This window comes from Mytilus galloprovincialis, chromosome 4 (genome assembly GCF_965363235.1).
Source record: "Mytilus galloprovincialis chromosome 4, xbMytGall1.hap1.1, whole genome shotgun sequence".
Taxonomy (NCBI): domain Eukaryota; kingdom Metazoa; phylum Mollusca; class Bivalvia; order Mytilida; family Mytilidae; genus Mytilus; species Mytilus galloprovincialis.
The window spans coordinates 101,976,987-101,995,978 of NC_134841.1; the positions used below are offsets into that span (position 1 = coordinate 101,976,987).

An 18,992-nucleotide genomic window follows, 5' to 3' on the forward strand; every position below is an offset into this window, starting at 1 on the left:
GAACTCGTCGTTTATGAAACAACATATCTATTGGGATTTGTTAAAAGATCTTTTACAAAAACTGCAAGAATGTATGAAGTCAAAAAAGCAGATGATATATATAAAGATCATTTATATATACATTGTATCAACGTATCCGGACAAGCTTACATCATCTACAAAAGAGATCGACCGACCTGAAACTTAAATCCATAATTCTTTGTGTTGATAATGATTTTAGTGATGACTATCCAGTTCATTAAAATCTTTACACAAAACTCTGAACAATAAGATTAATGTAGTTACACACATATCAAATAATTCTTAAGTTTTATCGGGAATTTAAAAAAAATTCTGGTAGGATAGATAAGCCAATGTTACTTTTCCTTTTCAAATTCATACTTATTTGGAGTATATTGGACTCGGAAAGTATCAGTAATTGTTTTACAAGTCCGGAAAACTTTATACACCAAATCTATTGCTTTTCTAAATATAAATATCTATCACTTGTAACGTTTTTAAATTTTTTAAAGCAGTTACAATGGAAAATTCGTTCACATCTAAACAATCTTTACAATAATGAATAACTTTATTACACAGAAATTCTAAAAAAGACAACCATTGTTAACACCTATATATATACTGTATGCTTTACATTGAGCTATTGTATGAATATGTGAAAAGTTTCCTCAGCAAGAATAGAAATATAGTATGTACAAATAACAATCTTCACAAATTTAAATTATACAAAATGAACAATGAATCGGAAAACAAATAGGGTATATACCGTGACAACCTTGTATATACTTCTTGTATATCAAGACCTATCATCAAGTCTATTGTCACTGTATTATAGATATCCGTCAATACAACAAAATACCTTTATTGTGTTAATTTGATTTAGTGATAATTGAATATTTGTTGATGATCTTATGTTTAAACATTATCCCATAGTAACTTAAACCGGGTTTGCATATTAGGCTCTTTCTTTTAAACACATGTTGCATTTTTTTGATAAAAATGTAATTATTGATAAGAAATTGTTGGATGAGTATTATATATCTTGTAATAAAAAGTCTACAGACTTCATAATATTAACATGTGCATGTAGACTCCAACGAATTCTAGGACTTTGCAATAAATTTGAACCTGTGATATATCGTTTCCATAGTAACAGGTAAGTTTAGTTTAAATGATGACTCTTGCAAATTTTCATATCCCGATTTTTCATTAAGCTCAAACACTGACTTTCTAAAAATTAAAATGTTATCAATTCTTTTTTTAAATTTATTTTGTTTTATATTTTATTTTTAAAGACATTTCAATAAACATTTAATACATTCAAACTTGTGGCAAATTAAAAGCAAAGAAGAATCTATAATGTCTTTATGTATATTTTGTTACACTGGAGATCACTGGAGGTGGCTTTTTTAAAATGCGTTTACATGTAGCAACATGGTAATATTAGGAATAAAAGAAGGCCGATAAACAACGAGATCGAAACAACAAACATATTTTCACTTAATAAGACACATACTCCACACTAATTTCGCCTATTTTTTATTCAGATATGGAGGATAGACAGTCATCCTACTTCCCTACGTCATCCACACCTCGACCAGATCAACATTCATCCATGCGACAGCCATCCGCCATAGACACGTCATTACGAATGGATCAAAGGTCGAGACTCGAACACCAGGAAAGCGACCGTATGTCTAGAACCGGACAACCATCTGCAATTCAAAGACAACGTAAAGAGCAAAAGATATTTGAAACTGAAATTGAAAATGATGAAATAGATACTAAAAAGATACATAAATCAACCTCTTTAAAGAATACGTCTACAAAAACAGACGAGAGAAAAACACAAGTCGACTTCCAATTGACAAAAGACTTAAAGAAAGAGGTAAATATGGCAAAATTATATGAAACAAGTATCACAGAAGTTCATCGTAAGAATACACATAGATTAGTACTGATTGGATAACCAGCTCTCATCTGACATATTGAACACAGTGATACTACCCTATTATAAAGGTCACCTCTTTGCAGAATAAAAACCAGTCTTGTCAACGTTATGTGCTCCCGTTACAGTAAAACCTATACATTTTGAACATCTGTGTAAAGGTCGCCTCTCTTTGAATTTTAGCCCCTTAGGATGAATTTTATATACTTATTTGACTGTCCACAGACAAACACATACATGTAAGTACATACAGACATTAATTACTGTAATAAAACAGTACGAAATATTTGAGATATTTCAATTTAGTTCAGTTAAAATTCTGAGTATCAATGAACAATTGATGTAAATATGAAAGTTTGAGAACCAAACAATAGATTGCAATCACAACTCACATGTGGTACACACTTTAGAGATAACCTTTATAAACCTAAATAGTATGAAGTTAAAAAAAAAACAGTTCAAAAATATAAATTTGAAGTAATTTCAAAGAGAATGTCATATATATGACACTGTAAAAATGGGAAGAAAGGCAATATTTGTCATAAGTTTAACATCATATATATGAAATTATCATTCTCCTAAATATATGACTCATGTTTGGTACTTGTCGTCGCTCAACAATGAATACATGTTGATTTTCCCAGGTTGATGTTCAAGAAATTAAGAAGAAACAACTAACATATCCAATACCAAAACCCCCTCCAACAAGGAAAGCTGAGATATTCAAAATGGAAACTGCTGTAGAAATTGATAAAAGAGTACTAAACGTAAGATTAGAATAGTGAAATGTGTTTTACTAATAATCTGCAAAAGAGTGACATGGTCATACTAATGCTCTGACGTCTGACAGTCTTGCAGTACATGTGGGACCACCGTTTGAAAAGTTTGCGAATATCCATTGAAGATTTTGTCGCTGTTTTATTTTCATCCAACATAAGTAGTTCAGAATTTTATGAGAAACGCCTGAGTCAAAATACAAAGTTATCTATTTTTTAAACACCAATTTACAAACGAGAATAAAGTATCATATCGTCAGTTGAGACGTCATCGTTATGGAATAGACAGAAGTACCAGTACAGCAGTTTTATAAAAAAAATATACCTTTGAAGGCCGTACTTTGACCTATAATGGTTTACTTTTATAAATTGTTACCTGAATGGAGAGTTGTCTCATTGGCACTCATACCACATCTTCCTATATCTAATTATCGAGGAAGAACAGACAGAAGAAAACAAAATATATGTCACACATACTAAATGAAGTAACTCAATATTCAGCATTACAAACTGGGTAAATATTCGACTCTGAATTTGTAAGTAATTCCTTATCTACAAATGACACCCGTTCTTCTTTTTTTTTGTTCAGCTATGCTATTGCTATTGATTTCACAAATAGTTTACGTTTTATTTAAAGACAAATCCTTCTATTCAGATCTACCAATAATATCTTCTTTATATTTTTTTTTTACTTTAGGCTAGGTAAAAGCTTTAAAATTAGCAAATAAAAAAATGGGGTCACCGACCTCGTTTTCGATTTAAAACGCCATCTTTTTCACGGAATTTGGAAATTGGGACTTCTAGTCAATAGCAGTGTAATATTTTTTTAAAAGTCCTAATCCAATAAAAACTTGTCTGTTTTGTTAACCTAGTTGTTAATACAAACTATTTTAATAATATCACCCTTTACTGAATGGAAAATAATAATGATAAGTCGCTATAATAGTTTTCCCGCCTTTTTTTTTATTGTGAAATACCTATAAAAAAATAAGTTTAAAAAAATTGACCAATAATTTCTCCATGAGTCTTCAATAGAATATGCGTTGTTTATATCTAAACAAAATAATGAAATAAAAAGATGGGGTCACCGTAATGGAAAAAGAGATATTTCAAAAAAGGGGTTAACAATTTGAATTGGCGGGAACACATTGCGCCAATTCTAAAAACAACGTCGAAAGACGTTCGGCCGTTTTAGGCTATATTCTCACAAATTAGAGACAACCCAGTTCTCTTTATTTTCTGTTTTGTTGTTTGTTTGTTTTAAACTACGATAAATTCACATAAATCTACATATGATAGTACTTAGTTTTCAGTCAGTATCACAGAGACGTAATATAAATGCGGTGGTTGGAAAACAATGCGTTGTACAAATGTACACACGAATGCTTCTGTGAACATTTCATTTCAGGTTATTCATAGTGCTTATGTGTTGAACAGAAATTCTTTTTAAAATAGTGAAGACATTTTTATATAATATCATTGTTCAATCAAAGTACATCTGAAAGACAAGACAGAATTTTGCTTCCGGTATCATGAATTTTAATTTCGTTTAAGAATGTTGTTCCTTTTTATTTTGATGATAATTACTTAAAATCATTAGAAATCTAAGACTCCGTTTCCAATAACAATAAAGATCGATCATTTCTGAGATCGCCGATCTTTAGTATTGCAAAAATGAGAAAGATCGATCTTCAATCGGACGTATTATACATTCCATCTCCAGACGTAGTTTTAAAAGACCGATTTTTTTATGAACCGGTTTTTCTTCAAGTGAAAACGCTTTAGATACATCGCGATCGACTTTTCAATCAATCAATCGATATAAAATTTCAAGTGTTTTATGTAGATATGAAAATAAATCTGCGCATGGTCAGTTTAAAAATGTTTTCAGTGTTTATTCTCAAATGATTTGACAAAACGTGCCATGGAGATAATAAAAACCAAATTAATATATTCGACGTTTTTTGCCTCATTCTTCTGAAAATATATTAATAAAAAAAGAAAATGTGGTATGATTGCAAATAACACAATGCTCCACAAATGACCAATTGACACTGGAAATTATTAACTATGGGTCACCGTACTGCCTACAACAATGAGCAAATCCCATACCGCATACACAACTATAAAAGGTCCCGAAAGGACAAATGTAACACAATTCAAACTAGAAAATAATAAAAGAAATAATTAATGAAAAACAAATGTGTGACTCTTTTACAAACAACATCCACTTTAAATTACATACTCCTGAGACAGGACCCGTTACAGCGCTCGACTGATACCGTTACTTATTCGTTCCTTATTTGCTTATACGTTGAAATACATTGCACCTATTACGAAACAAATCTTTTCAATTGTTTTCTTGTCTATGGTCATGATGGTGTTAGCTATAGGTTCTTAAAAGTGAAATATATAGATATAAGAAGATGTGGTGTGAGTGCCAATGAGACAACTCTCCATACAAATAACAATTTAAAAAGTAAACCATTATAGGTTAAAGTACGGCCTTCAACACGGAGCCTTGGCTCACACCGAACAACAAGCTATAAAGGGCCCCAAAATTACTAGTGTAAAACCATTCAAACGGGAAAACCAACGGTCTAATCTATATAAACAAAACGAGAAACACGTATATATTACATAAACAAACGACAACTACTGTACATCAGATTCCTGACTTAGGACAGGTGCAAACATTTGCAGCGGGATTAAACGTTTTAATGGATCCAAACCTTCTCCCTTTTTCTGAAACAATAGCATAACATCACAACAAAGAAAAACATACGATAAAATATCAACCTATTAGCGCGTATGTACCAGTTTTAGCGCTAGACCGATGACCTGCTACTTATTCGCTTACAATATGTTTGTTATAGGTCGCACCTTTTTAAACAAATCTTTTCCATTTTTTTTCTTGTCTCTGATGCTATATATTGGTTCTAAGAGATAAAATAACCCTATTCTAAGGCGTAAATACTCGTTTCAGTGCTTGACTGATGCCCTGTTACTTATTCGTTCCATATTCTCTTACTATACGTGTGATATTCGGTGCATATTTAAAAAATATATCTTTTCAATTGTATTCATTCAGTATTTTTTTTCTTTCTGTAGATTACTCATCTTCAAACGAAATGACCGTTATAAGTAATTTTTTTCTGACAATTCTTTTTTTTTTAATTACTTATGACATGTTAATCAAATACAATATTAATAAATGCAGAAGCATATAATTATCTAATGAACCAAATATTTCCTTATTCATTTTTTTACAATTTTTTGTCAACGAAATGGTTAGGCTGATTATTTTAGATATGCAATTTATACTAAATGTAAACGTACAAGTTCTTTTAAAAAGATCGAAAACGCGAGATGCTCTTCAGAGATCGATTTTATTTCAATTCCGTGCAAGTGTTAACGGGGTCTAATTAACACCATTTCTGTTTTGATCACTCATCCTTAGGCATCTATGAATATCGAAACTTTCCGTAATGTTGCTAGAAACTCAGTCTAAGTATACTCATACAGCTGTCATACCGTGAGAATGAATAAAACCTAGTCCGACCTTTTTTCTCAAATCTCCTTTTAATTATTTTTTTTTCCATATGCATTCCTCTGTAATTCTTCATTCCGACATCTTTTTAACACAGACACGATTATGTTTTTTTTTTTATACAAAAATTGCGCACCTTATACATAAAAATCAAACAATCGGAACAAACTCGGAATGGTCATATAAAAAAACCTACAATGTTAGAAGATTATATGTTAACTTCTCTAGATGTACTTTGTTTTACATGTATGCGTCATTAAGTTACTGTTTTGTTGGTGTTTATTTGAAATATAATTATCATATTCATGTAAAAATGTAAGTGCAGTACATATTCAAAATACGTCAGTGCAATAAGAATTTGCCATAATCATACCTATTGCTAAAGATACAGTGAATTTTGAGGACATGATCAGAAAGATTGATGATTTTCGTACTTTCTTAATGATTTGTAAAATATCGATGTAATTAAGAACCTACAAAAGTCTATACATGTAGAAAATTAAAGAAAAAAGTATTATATTATAATTTGATTGGCTCATCTTGTTGTCGAGTATCCAGATTCTATTTCGTTTCTTTACGGTCATTTTTGTGTATTTTTTTTGTTGTTAGATTGCTGTACAGTTAACTCTCTTTTCATTCTCATATTTTATCCAATTCTGGAACATGTCTATTATATAAAAACAATTTTCATTTTTTTCTCGGCAAATTAACCTATCAAAACGATTGTCACTCTCTCCATCGGCACAAAGAGGAATAACTCTAATAAACGTTTCCAGTTCGCGGAAACCGCGACGTCATAAACCACTGACGGCATAGTACTGTTGCGCTTGTATATGCGCATAAACAATAGAGGGATTTGTCTTTAAGGTTGACGTTGAATCAGCTCCTGACATGAAAGCTTTAACTTTATCATTGACCGCAAGATATTACAAGGATGTCGATAAGGTGCGAGCAATATTTGCCTGGATATGTCTTCAGAAGTTGGACCAACTTGATTACTCACGCTCGATAAACGACAAATCACCTCTTCATCATCTAAAAGAAGTGAAAGATAAAAAGTCATCCTATCCTGAATTGTTTGCAATTATGTGCAAGTGAGTATAAAAAGGTCTATTGCAGCATAGTTGCATGATATTATATAGTCAAAGTAATGTGTTGCATACTCATAAACACAGTATTCTTGACGGTCTAAGAACAGGGAATAAAAAGGGGGAAATGGAGAATAGAGAATGACGAATAAAAACATAAAGAAAAGAGACAAATAGCTTTAAAATTAAAGTACAGAAAGGAAGAAATCCATACCTCATGTATTGGTTATAAAGATAAATAAAACTTGTGTGTTGACAATGCTGAATTTATCATCAATGGATTATTATCATTATTGATACTGGAAGGAAAACAATCATCAATAAATTCAAAGAAAAATTTAAGAGTTTTCTATGTTTTTAGTTATGAATCCCAAAATCTTCAACATTGGTACATTTTGCTTTCAAATATTCGGCTTTTGGGTGTTCCTGGTGAAGGTAAATCAAGAAAAGCGTTTCGAACATATGTTGTTTTCATTTTTTAACATGTTTCTTTAAAATGACAGAGGGAAATTAAAAAAAAAAACTATTAAGTAATATTTCTTTCCCCAGGAATGTTGATATCCCTTGTCATGTTGTATCAGGTGTTGCAAAACTAGAAAACCATGAAATAGGCGAAACAGAAATCGACAAAAACAGAGTTACATGGAATACGGTTTATTGTGCAGATGGATGGAGGATTGTTTTCTTTCAATGGGCGTTCGATACTGTATCAACCAAGAAAAGACTAACAGAGCAGCAACCAGTTCACATAGAAAGCACTCCACTCTCGAGTAAAACGGGGTCATTTAAAGAACCCTATCAAAACGGTACTTCATATTTTGAAATCAACATTCAGAATTTTATCAACAAAAATATATTTTTATTTCATATTTCATATACATATTAATTCAATTAATTCATTGGTGTTACTTTAAATCCTAGTACCTTTGATAACTATTGAACATGTGTCATGGTTAACATATCAGTATGTTAACACTCACCGTGATACACAGTCATTCCCAAAAAATGGGTACAATTCGAATGTAGACACTGTTAAAAAATAAATTTCAACTGAGCAGAGAGAGAGTGTTGTTTTCTTCTGTGTCTATATCTAGTCTGTCATTTTTTTAATTTTTACTTACACCATTTTAGTTGTTTTCTAGTTTTAGCATTTTTTGTAAGACAAGGAAAGTATGAACGTATCGGAGGTTAGTGTTGTATAAAGTCATCTTAAACATTGCATTAGAGAAAAACACGAGATTTAAATCCAGGCTCATGTGAAATGGGTTACATTTACCACCATAGCAAACTGATTTATACGTATTATTCTGTATATATTGAAAGCAAATACCAATTTTAAGGTCTGAATTAATATAGTGTTTAAAAAATAATTAAAATAAGTAGTTTTCACAACTTATTTAGTAATAAATTTAAACTAATGAAATGTTATGCTGTATAATATTTTAGTTTCATAATACAGCTTTCCAGGAAAAACCCTATTATCTATGTTTTGAATCACTTGTATGTATTTTATATGCTTGTATTAATCCACACCCCCATCTTTGTTACGGAGGTTGCTATCAAACCAGTATCTGAATGCTGATACATAGTAACACTTAACTCTTTAATGCTAGCTTTTCTAAACAATGTATTGAGATTACAAACTTAAAAACTGTTTTCTATCAAGTTATATGTTTCTATTAGTCAAATTGACTTGTTCGTGTCAAAATCTCCGTAACGATTCATGAACTTTCACTCAAAAATATGTTTTACCTAAACCGAATACTGTTCAACTTAATTTTATTAGCTCTATACAGATAATGTCATCTTCCTTCACACCATAATGTATGTATTATACTCAACTCTGAAGTTTTGGAGTCAAAATAGTTTCATTTCGAAAATTTCTATCCTCCGTAACGACATTTAAAACCTCCATAACGGACAATTCCAGTTATTACCAACAGCAAACATATAAATGAATGTAAATATTGGAATTAAATGACAAACAAGACAACAGAATTAAACATTTTTCTTAGTAAATCGTTATCTAAAAATAGTAAAGTCCTGTTAGAGAAAAAAAACTTTTTTTCCTTAAATTTCTATCCTCCGTAACGTAAATCAATGATGTCGTCTAAGATTGACATCACCTTTTGATTTTTATTAGTGATAATTGATGAACTGATTTGGTATCTATAACAATGTACAAGAATTTCAATTGGTATGATCGTGTTTACATGCATCTTTAGATTTTTTTTATTTGCATAACCTCCGTTACATTGATGAGTCCTAAATAATCTTGAAAATGTTTGCCATAAACCGCTGTTAAAGTTATGATTGTCGTCGTAATTACACAAGTTGTGTTGTAGACTATTTTAAATCTAAGAAAATGGCTGATATAACGTTTATTTAACGTTATAATGTTGCTCACATAATAGGGAAAAAACAAGTTAACCTACCTTTCTCAAAACAACATTTTTTTTTCTCAAAATCTGTATTTTGTTTGTCTGTTTTCTTTATAATAAATGATATCTGCTACAAAAATGACTCTCGGCAGTGTCGGCAGCCGCTGATACTGATAAAAATAGTCTGACAACTTAACTGTAAATAACTGCGTCACGGAGGTTATTTAAACGGAGGTTAGTTTTATTTACATTATACATGGAAATATGTAACAATATTGTTGAGTTGCTTTCTCAAAACTGATTATTGAGAAGCTTTATGGGTGCTTTCAATGAAATAATCATCATTTTGATTTGTTCTTGGTTAGTGCGTTCCAAAATACGCGTTACGTAGGTTGGATTCTTATATGCGACAATCGAAAAAAAGAGAAAGAGAATATTTTTTTTTTATTTTTCGTTTCATTGCAATAAAAGTTAAAGGCAGAATTTTAAAATTTGATGTATCAACTTTGCTTAAAGTCACTTTGGGCATGATTTCCAATCATATAAATATGTTTTGACTGTACCTAAAGATACGTTACGGTAGGTTATACGTTTATCGGCGACATTGGTTTAATGGGTAAATCAAAGTGTATATTATAACTTTTGATTCTAAAATATTTTTGTGGATAAAAATCAATATAGTGTCAAATAATAAAAGCAAATCTAATCATGATTTAGATGAAATAAAGTATTTTAATTCACACCGATATTTGGAGTTTTTCTTGGCGACATTCGGAATTCGTGTGATTTCCGTATATTGGATAGAAAATCACACAAATATATTTACGATATACATCACAGAAGAATATAATTTTATTTTAGTATACATATTAATCACTTAGAACACGAAAAAGATTATCTGTGACATATGTTCAGCTTGCATTTTGTGGTTATTTGCCGGCGACAATGAAATTTTGTAATTGTACCCATTTTTTGGGAATGACTGTACAATGTAACGATGGAATAAGAATCAAAAATCATTCAAAATCTCTGTATTTTTTATTCCAAACAAAGAAATCGAAAGACGGCATAAAGCAGAAGATAAGTAATCGTCTATACAAAATAAATCATATTAAGTTAAAAAAAAAAAAAAAAAGAACAGAAATCTGAAAAACCAAAAACAACCAACGGAAAAAATGGAAAGAGGGACAACAGATAAGCCGACAATGTCATGGGAAAAAAAACAAAAAACGACGAAAAGACAAACGACAGAATACAAAACACATTTTTTTAACTTAAGACTGAGTAACATGAACCATAAAAATAAAATGTGGGTGATTGCAAATGTTGTTTAATATACATGTTAAAAGACAAAAAAAAATGACGATGTTGAGGTTTAAGTGGTTTTGTTTTATATCTTCACTGAAGACTTTTTTTTACTCAGTATGTGAACTAACACTATGTACGCAAATAATGTATACAAACCGTAATCGACTCTACAATAACGGCATAATACATAAAAAGAATAGTATAAAACGATAACAAATAATACCATATCAAAGAATGATCACTGTTACTTAAAACAAGCCTTAATAACTTGATCTGCTGAAATCATGTCGTACTACACTCAGTTTTAATTATAATGATGAGCAATTTACGCATGTCAATACTCATTTTCCTACTTAAAATATTTTTGATGTGACACTGTATCTAATTCAGGTGAATCGTCGACCCCAAAACTCCCTGCGATTTCTAATTCTTCAGTAACATCAAGATCCTCAAAGACATTTGCACATACAGGCAACTATAACCTCGGTGTTTTGAAAAAAATTGAGAAAGAGTCCATTTTGAATGTGAATGAATATTATTTCTTGACTGACCCGGAGGAGTTTATCTTTCGGTGTTATCCCGATGAAGACATGTGGCAACTGCTTGGTAAACCACATTCAATAGAAAAATTTCTGAAACTTCCAGTTGTATCACAAGCTTTCTTCGCACATCATCTGAAAATTTCAAGTCGCTTAAGCGGCATTAGAAAAGCTAAACACGGATCTTGCATAATATCAATCAAGCGAATGGACTCGAGACACATTTTTCTCGATCATAAATTTGAATTGATTGCATCTGAGAGCCCCGATGTTGCTGTGGAACTAGATTTTAAGTTCTTGGTGGCAGTTGTTCATGACGAAAGAAAAACACATTTCCATATGCGTTTCCCCGTTGAAGGAATGTATGATTTCAAAGTGTTTGGAGGAGCTAGTGAAAGTGATTCAGAATTCTTGTGTTCATTCAAGGTGAATTGTGAAGAGCCGAAACTGAGATTTGAGGCACTGCCGTTAGTTCCTGAAATAGGATTTGGCCCTTGTCGTGTTACAGAACGTTTCGGCATGAAATTGGTTTCAAAGGTTACAGGTTTAATAACGATACGTGGACCGGACACAGTTGAAATCGATTTTAAGGTGTATAAAGACATCAAAGTCATTGCAGAGATGATTCATCACACGACTCCTTCTTCGGAACTCGAAGAATATATTTCACTTAAGCAACACAATGAGGACTTATTTATTACTGTTGGTGTTCCGAGAAACGGAGAATATGTTCTAAAATTACATGCAAAACATAGACGTTCGAATAGAGACTTCATAAATGTGTGCAATTTCCTTTTAATGTCAGAAGATCCAAAGAAACCAAGAAAACATTTTGAAGTAAGATTTAAAATACTCAATTTATTTTAGACTGAAGTTCATATAAGACTCAAACGTCGCCTCTTCATAAATTCAGAAATCAAAAAAGGGTATCTAAAACAACACAAACACATTATTTTATAGAGTAAACGCCTTAACTGGTATTTTTAAGAATATGAACGAACAAGCATTTTATTTCTTTTAGAACAATTTATGACAATCCTTATACTTACTTGGAGCTCGGCATTTTTGTTATATTTTTGGTCTTTTTGTAGATTTTGCAATTGAGGTGTGCACATACATAAGATTTTAAAGGTTAAGTATAGATATTAGTTTGTATGATGCAATTTTGGAAGCTAGCGTTCTTATATTGTACTGTTATACCACTGTCCCAGGTTAGGGGGAGAGTTGGGATCCCGCTAACATGTTTAATCGCGCCACCTTATTTTTGTATGTGCCTGTCCCAAGTCAGGAACCTGTAATTCAGTGGTTGTCGTTTGTTTATGTGTTACATATTTGTTTTTCGTTCATTTTTTTTTACATAAATGAGGCCGTTAGTTTTCTCGTTTGAATTGTTTTACAGTGTCTTATCGGGGTCTTTTATAGCTGACTATGCGGTATGGGCTTTGCTCATTGTTGAAGGCCGTACGGCGACCTTTAGTTGTTAATGTCTGTGTCATTTTGGTCTTTTGTGGATAGTTGTCTCATTGGCAATCATACCACATCTCTTTTTTATATTTTACCAAGTACCATGAGACGAACCAATTCCTCTGGCAGTACCAGATAAACTCATCATCGATACCAGGACTACTGAAATTTTGTATATACGCCATATGCGCGTTTCATCTACAAAAGACTCATCAGTGACGCTCGAATCCCAAAAAATTGAAAAGACCAAATAAAGTATGAAGTTGAAGGGCATTAAGGACCAAAATTCCTAAAAGTTTTGCCAAATACAGCTAAGGTAATCTTTGCCTGAGGTAGAAAAGCCTTAGATTTTCAAAAATTCTAAATTTTGTAAACAGTTAATTTGATGGCAGAATGTGTTCACATGTAATTGAACAACGCGACAATGCGGAAAACACATGCACTCTCAACATATTATGACATAAAAGCAAATATCTGGCACTTCAATTTCATTTCAATTTTTGGACCAATATATTTTTTCAGAGTGCAGGAGATTTAATGATTCGGCAACAGTTGATGAATACACTTAAGACATCCAAGAATCCCGAGGATGTGCAAATGGCAATCGATAAGTTAAACAAGGAGGATTTACCAGACGATGGCTGGCTTACAAAAGCATATGAAAGACTGGAATATCTAAAATTAGCTAAGGGTAAACGCTTTAAATGCGTTAAATATCCATATATGAAATAATCTATAATACTAAAATTACGAGGTCCAATTTGTCAGCCGTCATCGGGTAAAAACGACAAATCAAAGAATTCAACTCTATATATAACTAATATAGGACAATGGTGTAGATTAAAAATTACACCACTCCAGACCCTTTTGTTTTCGACATAATTAATATTGCCAATAATTAACAAGTTCCGGGTCGAATCCGATACCGATACCAATAGTATATTCACCTGTTAGCTATTACCTTATCTGTACGTTCCGCATTTGACAGGCGCACCACCAAACGGTGTATTTAGGATTTTGCTATATACACGGGTCATAATCAAAGGGCTGACACTACTAAATTCAATCATTGTCAAATTGTTCCCTATTGTAGTTTTATTCAGCAATCAGCAAGACTTTCTAAGATAACTAATATAGGACAATGCTGTTGATTAAAAAATACTCCATTCCTGGATAGCCAGGACCTTTTGTTTTCCAAATAATTAATATTACCAATAATTGATAAGTTCCAGGTCGACGGGTTCAAACAGAAAGATTTGAAAGCAGAGAAAACTTTGTATCTTATAATCGACATGACTTTATCAGATGACAATACTAATTACTAAAATAAGGCTTAGGCATAGTTATAGACTTTAATTCAGTCACGGACCCGCGATATCACGGGTGTGTACTTGTATAATTTAATTTGCTAATGAACAGAAACAGGTACAAATAAATGGTCAATATTCTTAGATATGGAATTCTCGTTTTAACAAATCTGCTTTTACTTAGTCTTCTCACCAAAAAAGAAATACATGCAATATGTCATTAGCGCATTTTTATTTCTTTTAATTGGTTTAAAAAGAGAATTCAGTTTCTATCGAAAATAATGCGAAACAAATTGAGACAATAAAATCATTCTTTTTAACTACATTGCAGAACATTTCGTCTTTACTTCCGCAAGAGACGAAAACATATTTTAAAAATTAAGCGCTCTTGTAAAAAGTGAAAGGTGATTCCTACAAAACTGACCAAAACGTCACACCAATCTGCATCTAAAGACAAACTGGTATCGCTTTCAGTTGCATTTTCCGATATTTTTTTGTTTTTAATTATGTGAATTTTGTTCATTTAAAAGGTCATGTGTATTGAAATCATAAACACGCACAAAACAAGGTTTGAATAACTGATTTTGTTTTTATTGAAAATGCATTTAAACACGCATTATATCGTATTAAATTTTCAATTGTTTTTCCCGGTAGCATTGAGAAATGGCATCAATCGTAAAAACGCTGATGTTCTAGAAAAGGCAATACAAGATGCAAGACAGTCAAATCTTGCAGATAAGTTGAATAATTATATAAGAGAGGGCGAGCAGATGTTACAAGAGGCTGATAACAATTCCGTATTTATACTGGAAATGAAGAGAACAACAATATCTGAGGTCCATCGCTACAAGAAACCTAAACCTGTGATGTACGATGTAATGAAAGCAACGTATATCTTACTAGGAGAAAAGCCAGAATCGTTGAGGGTACGAATACTATTTCTGTTCAGTTGTACAAAATAGATTTGAATTTCAACACTAGCACCAACATGTACACCAAAGATTAAGTACCAGATGTTCCGGGTTTCGTTCTATCCTTGGGTTATGTTATGCTCTTTTGATTTGAGTGAAGCAGGAACCATGTTAATGAACCTGGTTTCGCCTTTTTAGAGTTAATGCAGTATTTGTTTGTTACCGTGATTTGTCTGTTCCTAATCGATATACGAGGTGTTAATGCGTTCAAATTAGCCGAATCATAATGTCCTAGTATTTGTACAATGTAAAATAATGTTCAATCTGAAACAGACCACTGAATGGCACTCTAGTGTTTCAGTTTTAGAACGTCTGTATCTGGTGAATGCTTTTTTTTTTTTACTTCTAAACGGACTAGAGCTGATAAACAACAAAACGATATAAACTTAACTGTGAAAACAATGTATTTTGTTTTTTTTTTCAATTGAATAAACAACAGATATTTATGTCTAGTAAATAAGGGCAGTAAAATTAAACTTAGTAGCAGGCTAATTATGAAAAAAAGTAAAATCACCAAAATACTGAACTCAAAGGAAAATCTAATCGGAAAGTCCATAATCACATGGCAAAATCAAATGACAAAGCACATAAAAAACGAATGGACAAGAACTGTCATATTCCTGACTTGGTACAGACATTTTCAAATGTAGAAAATGGTGGATTAAACCTGGTTTTATAGCGCTAAAACTCTCACTTTGGTGACAGTCTCACCAATTTTCTGAATTCAAATTATATATATACATAATAATTTTATTTCAAGACATGGGACGAGATTGTTTACCTGATGAGAATGACAAGCAGAAATAGTCTCTTATATAAGGTCAAACAATTTGATAAAAACTACGTTGACCCTTCCACTGCTCAAGAAGTGGAAAGACTCCTTAAAACTCACACATTAGAGGAGGCAAAGGCATCTAGCGCCGGTGTAGGCACTTTCTTCATGTGGGTATGTATAAATATGAATTTAAAGTACTAAAAAATAAACTCTAGATACATGCAAATATATTGAAATAAACATATTTTAGTAATAAAACTGCAATATCTGTTTGAAATAATTTGGTCTGCTTTTGGTGTTTTAGATTTTCATATGATCATGTTCTTGAAATATTTTTTTTCTGTTATATATGTTCTATTCAGTAACTTTTAATCGTCCAACGCTTCCCCTCGCAGTTCGTAGATTGTTTCATTTGTTTTCCTTATTTTATGAAAATGACTAATATAATTATATAATTAAACTTAGTAATGTTTGTGATTTTTGCAATGAATGTTGATATTTGCTCAGAAAATCTATTACTTTGCTGGAAAAAAAAATTTGTAAAGTGATGTCTATATTTGTTGTTCTACTATGTATAGATATGATTGTTTTCTTTGCAGGTCTTCTTGTAACATAATTCGTTTCTATGTAAGCTGCATTAATGTTGTACATACCTTGTTTTAAACTGTATAAAACTATGATAAGAATTTAATGATAACGAAAATATTCACTATTTTCAGGCCAGCGATATAATAAAGCCTTTGACAAAAGTAAAGAAATCAACTCAACCGAAAACAGAACATACAACAAATGGGTATAGAGATGAGGACACAATACATACTACACAGAACAGCTAGAAATAGACATTTAGAGACTGCATTATATCATGCAATATCAAACGGGGTGTTGAAATAAATTTGTCTTTAATCTATTAGTACTATATACTGTTGGTGCAAAAATGTCTTTAAAGACTCGTTGTCAATCACTACATACATGTATATATAGAAAACTGTTTTGGTTATAGTTACAACCGTCTAAGAAAACTTTGATCCAAAACTTTGACAGTCTTCTTTGGAATAGAAGAAGGACACCATATGACACCTGGTCAAGTCTTCTTGTTTCCTTGATTCAAGTTTTCTTTGTCAAACTTTTAAGGGGGAAAGATTTGATATTAACGATATACAGAAGAAGACAAACTGTATTTGATAGGAAGCTTAAAAATCAAATATCTGTTCATAATTTGTACTGTTTTATATAATTTATTGATACGTATACTGTAGGGAATTTGATATACTGGGGGTTTGTATACTGAGGTTTTGATTCATATCTGAAGTAATATGAATAAAAAATTAGTTAACAATAATAATGTATGTTTGTTGCTTTTTATTAAGTATAGATATGAACATCAACATTTAGAAGACCCCGTAAACATTCTGCAGGAATTTTGTTAAGCTTCGAGGTTTAAATCATTTGCAGATCCCACCGTTAGTTCAAAATATATGTTGGCAAACATGGGTGTTACTGTAGATATAGCATTGCCGATATCATTTTCTAAGTTGCTCAGTTTTCTATGTTGTGTTTTCTTTTCTATTTTAGGTAAATTGCTTTTTTAGCTTATTTTAGATTTATGAGTTTAAATGATCCCTGTGAATCTTTCGCATAACTTTTAATTTTTTTTTTCAGGTTTTATGGACGTTCGAATTGTCAAAACATCAGTTTTTCGGTTATGTTGTATCTGGTGTGATACTATTTTGAATTTACAAATCTTAGATTTAAATTTTGTTTGAGTTGCTTCTCTTTTCACTATACAGATCTGTTTTGGGATCATATTAATATTTGCGTTTCTCTTTGTTTTCTTCTGATCAGGATAAATTCTTCATGATTGATTGTCATATCAAGCAAAAAGTAAAATCACAAAAATACGGAATCTGAGGAAAAAAACGAATAGTCCCTAATCAAATGGCAAAATCAAAAGCTCAAACACATCAACCGAATGGACAACAACTGTCATATTCCTGACTTGATACAGGCATTTTCTTATGTAGAAAATGGTGGATTATATCTGGTTTTATAGCTAGTTAAACCTCTCCAAAATAAGCGGTAAACATGTCAAAAATAGGAGTACAGCAGTAAACATTGTGTTATAATATCGATATCAAAACAAATAATTTGATGTTAACAAGAAAAACTAAAAGGTATATAGACAAAGCACATTAGAGAACACGGGAAGAAAAGAAAACAAAAATTCACCTCAGCACAATAACACAATGACGAGATGTAGACGTACAGAGCCACGTCAAGTGAACGTTACCAAAGAAAGACTAAATAGTAAAAGTATTGATTTACAAAGACAAATAAAAGAATACTATACCACGTTACTAAGACGATGAACAACGTCATTATCTAGAATATATTATTCAAGACCATCGTGTATTATTTATGAAGTTGATAAGAAATATTTTTCAACAAGGTCTTTGTATCTTCCGATGGACTTTTTTAAGGAAAAGGACGAAACTTTGTTCCTATACTTTGCTTAGACACTGGTGATCTTGAAAAGTCTGAGTAGCAGTTACAAGCTTTTGAATACCGAAATAGTTAGGAAATGCATATTCCATATGCAGGTGAAGTTGGTATATTGCTACTCAGTTAGGTGAAATTGGTCATTTCAAAATTAAAATCATCTCGTTTATCATAGATTCTGGTACAGACCGCTTATTTCAAATTCAACGTATAATTTTTAGTTCTGGGTGATATATTAATGAAACTCAATCATAAAAGTTTGGATTGATTATGGAAAGAACATCATCAATATATCTGACCGTGAAATTAAATTATCTGGCTTCTCTGATCTTGTTTTTGACGGGTGTTGGAAGGAACTCTGATTTATACCAAAATAAGTAGAGATC

At 31.5% G+C, this 18,992-nt stretch overlaps 1 protein-coding gene across 1 annotated transcript; it reads left to right on the forward strand.

Annotated features, from left to right (window-relative positions):
* The first annotated feature begins 868 nt into the window (after positions 1-868).
* On the forward strand, positions 869-17,428 carry LOC143073653 (lim and transglutaminase domain protein ltd-1-like). The gene is made up of 10 exons (XM_076249344.1): positions 869-1,156; positions 1,548-1,888; positions 2,593-2,715; positions 7,142-7,368; positions 7,912-8,168; positions 11,442-12,427; positions 13,577-13,745; positions 15,016-15,287; positions 16,093-16,278; positions 16,827-17,428. The coding sequence occupies exons 2-10, from the start codon at positions 1,550-1,552 to the stop codon at positions 16,941-16,943; spliced, it is 2,676 nt and encodes an 891-aa protein (XP_076105459.1). The 5' UTR covers positions 869-1,156; positions 1,548-1,549; the 3' UTR covers positions 16,944-17,428.
* Positions 17,429-18,992: the final 1,564 nt, after the last annotated feature.

Excerpts from the sequence above, each read along its gene's own strand:
- LOC143073653 (XM_076249344.1), top strand. The coding sequence starts at position 1,550 with ATGGAGGATAGACAGTCATCCTACTTCCCTACGTCATCCACACCTCGA. Across the intron at positions 8,169-11,441 it reads TAAAGAACCCTATCAAAACG|GTGAATCGTCGACCCCAAAA; the intron begins GTACTTCATATT and ends TATCTAATTCAG. Across the intron at positions 16,279-16,826 it reads TAGGCACTTTCTTCATGTGG|GCCAGCGATATAATAAAGCC; the intron begins GTATGTATAAAT and ends CACTATTTTCAG.